The sequence below is a fragment of the Ostreococcus tauri genome (genome assembly GCF_000214015.3).
Source record: "Ostreococcus tauri WGS project CAID00000000 data, contig chromosome 09, whole genome shotgun sequence".
NCBI classification, from domain to species: Eukaryota; Viridiplantae; Chlorophyta; class Mamiellophyceae; order Mamiellales; family Bathycoccaceae; genus Ostreococcus; species Ostreococcus tauri.
In genome coordinates this window covers 551,468-554,683 of record NC_014434.2, presented here as the reverse complement: position 1 = coordinate 554,683, position 3,216 = coordinate 551,468, and the positions used below count along the sequence as shown (strand labels likewise).

Genomic DNA, 3,216 nt, shown 5'->3' with positions numbered 1-3,216 from the left:
GCCGCCGGTGACGCAAACCGGAATCCTGGAGTACACGCAATACGCCGTGATCGCAGCCTTATCTCCCTCCTTATCGATGGCGTCCAAGACGTAATCCGGTCGTCGCCAATCGGTACCCAACTCATTTCCCGCCGCCACCTCCGCCCCTGCACCGCGCTCGAATATCTCCTCGCAGTTCGTCGCTTGCACAAAGTCCCTGACGATTTTCACGTCGCACCGCGGATTTATGTCCATCACCCTCGCCGCCATCGCGTCGGTTTTAAACTTCCCAATCGTCCCGAACGTCGCCTCCACCTGCCGATTCACGTTCGTCTCGCACACGGAATCGAGATCTATCAGGGTCAAAGCCCCGACTCCCGTGCGCGCGAGCGCCTCCGCCGCCCAGCTCCCAACTCCTCCGAGACCGACCACGACGACGTGCGCGCGAGCGAGACGCTCGTACTTCTCCGTGCCGTACAGACGTTCCACACCCTCAAACGCGTACGGCGCACTCGCCGTCGAGCACGTAGACGCGTCGTCGTCGGCGTCTGAGCTCGAATGTGCTTTTCGACGACGAAACGTTCTTTGACGAACGAAACGACGACGCACGACGCGATCCCGCGCGCGTTCGAACGGCGCGGCACCGTAGGCGACGTGCGCGCGACGGTCGGTGGCGGCACGCGCGCGAGCGCGCATGCGCGTCGCGAGATGAGACGCGGGGAAGTGGTTGTGGAAAAAGTGAAAAAATTTCATGACACAACAGAGTCGGCGACGAGCAAACGCGTCTATTGGTACTCGGGATCGGAGCGCCGATGACGGTCGGCGCCGGACGGACCGGATCCGCGGTATTGGCCACGGAGCGGACGGACGTCCGTGGGCGTCATCGTGCGTCGAGGGTACCGCTGCGGCTGCGATTTGCCATCGTCCCCGTCCTCGTCGTCCTCCGCAGCCGCCGCGTTGACATCCGGGGCGCGTCGCGAATGTTCACCCGCACGATGAGCGACGACGATGACGTCCGGTCGCTTGTTACAGTACGTGCGCACGGCGGCTCGAATCGAGGACGACACGGCGCGCTCGACGGCACTGAGTTTGGAGTTCACGGGCATGTCCCCGGTGGCCTGTACGGCGGCGACTCGGCACGCCTCGAGAAGACGACCGTCGTCCGTCCACATCCCACGCGACGTCACCCGCGCCTTGGCAGAGATTAAGTCATCCCCAGCATTCGCTATTTCGTAATCGCACACGATCACGCCCTCGACGGCGATGCGCATGCGCTCCTCGATGGCCATGTCCTCGGAAGTGCCGCTTCCAATGCCGCCATCGTTAAACATGGTTTGCAGTCTCGCCTTACCCACGCGATGAAAGTTGCCCAGAGTTCCGTGTTGTTTCTTCTTCGCGAGCGGCGTCACGCCGAGCATTTCTCCGTTACCGATCACCGTCGTGTGCATCACCCCGGACTGGCGCGCGAGCTGCTCATGCGCCTTTAAGAAGGCGTACTCTCCGTGGACGGGCAAAAAATGCTCGGGTTTCAAAAGCTTGATCACCTCGTCCAATTCATCCTTGTATCCGTGCCCCGAGGAGTGTAAAAGGTCGTCTCGACCCATGGCGATCTGTGGACCCTTCTTCGCGATCTCATTCATCATTCGCATCACTCGCTTCTCGTTGCCTGGAATCATCTTTGCCGAGTAGAGCAGCAGATCCGTCGGTTGCAGCGTGAGTAACCTCGAGCTCCCTCTCGACGCGAGCGCGAGCTGGGCGCGATCTTCGCCCTGTGACCCAGTGGTGACGATCAAAAGCTTGCTCGGATCGTGATCGTCGATCTCTTCCGCGGGGATGAGATTGGCGGGATCCAACGGGGCAATGCCGGCGCGTTTCGCCGCCTCGAGGTACGTCGTGAGCGAGAGACCGATGAACGCAATTTTCCGTCCCGTCGCCTCCGCCGCGGCGCGCACACCGTACAAACGGTGGATGTTCGAAGCGAACTGCGTCGTGATGATCCGACCGCTGTGTCCCAGAACCTTTCGCATGATGCCTTCGCTCACTTGCGACTCGCTCACCGTGCGTCCCGGAGACAAGACGTTGGTGCTGTCGCTCATCATGAGCGTCACCCCTTCCTGACCGACGCGCTCCCAGGACGTGCGATCGAAGTGCAAACCGTCCACGGGAGTTTCATCAATCTTCCAATCACCGGTGTGCACGATCGTGCCGTGCTCTGAACGGAAAATCAATCCGCAACAATCCGGAATCGAGTGCGTCACCCGCACGGCTTCCATGTCGAACGGCCCCGCCTGGAAGCGTTCGTTCATGTTGAACACCTTGAATCGATCGTCGTTCCACAACGAATACTCGAGCATGCGTCTCTTGATGAGTTGCATCGTAAATAGACCGGCATAGATCGGCGTCGCCGGATCGAGCGCCGGGATGACCCACGGCAGGGCGCCGATGTGGTCTTCGTGTCCGTGCGTGATGAGAACCGCCTCGATTTTATCCCTCCAACGGTGTAAGAACGAGACGTCCGGCAAAACCTTTTGAATGCCGAGCTCCTCGTGACTATTTTAAAAACAAACGCGCGTCGTCATCGTCAGTCTCTGCACACATCGCGAACGAAAACCCGCGCGCGCGAAGAACGCCATTCGCGAAAAACGCACTCTGGAAACATCAACCCCGCGTCCAAGAGCACCCATCGATCGCCGCTCCCGACGAGCATGCAGTTCATCCCAATCTCCCCTAACCCTCCCAGCGGCAACACCTTCAACGGCGGATCATCGATCAAATCGTTCGCCTCGACCGCCGGAAACGCCTTCTCCGCCGCGTACTCCAGCGTCTGCCCCAAATGTCTCTTCCCATCGCTCTGTATTCGAATCCGCGACTTCCCACCGCGTCCACCTCGAGCGGCGCGTCCACCGCGGCCTCGACCGCGCCCCCGCCCTCCCCCGGGGCTTCGTCCACCGCGCGCGCGGTCGCGTCCGTCGCCGTCGCGCCCACTCGCCGCGACGACCGCCCCGACCACGGCGTCGTCGCCGCGACGTCGCGTCCACGCGCGCGGGGTCCACGCGCGGGCGACGGTCGACATCACCCGTCACGCGCGCACGGAGCCCGTCGACGCGGGCGACGCGCGGGCGTCCGCGGCCGCGGCGCACGCGGCGGGGATCGGCACGGCGGGGAACGACTTTCGGTGGGTCATCACTCATCAGGGGGGGGGTCGTGTATCGTCGAGACGTGAATGCCAAAAGAAAC

At 62.2% G+C, this 3,216-nt stretch overlaps 2 protein-coding genes across 2 annotated transcripts; both read right to left on the bottom strand.

Annotated features, from left to right (window-relative positions):
• Window positions 1-675, bottom strand: OT_ostta09g03575 (Molybdenum cofactor biosynthesis, MoeB; the record flags this gene model as incomplete). Its single annotated transcript, XM_022983416.1, has 1 exon — window positions 1-675. A coding segment is annotated over one exon (675 nt), but the record flags the coding sequence as incomplete, so codon positions are not given.
• Window positions 676-764: 89 nt separating this feature from the next.
• Window positions 765-3,052, bottom strand: OT_ostta09g03570 (Beta-lactamase-like; the record flags this gene model as incomplete). Its single annotated transcript, XM_022983415.1, has 2 exons — window positions 765-2,529; window positions 2,628-3,052. 2 exons carry the CDS (start codon window positions 3,050-3,052, stop codon window positions 765-767), a joined length of 2,190 nt encoding a protein of 729 aa, XP_022839683.1.
• Window positions 3,053-3,216: the final 164 nt, after the last annotated feature.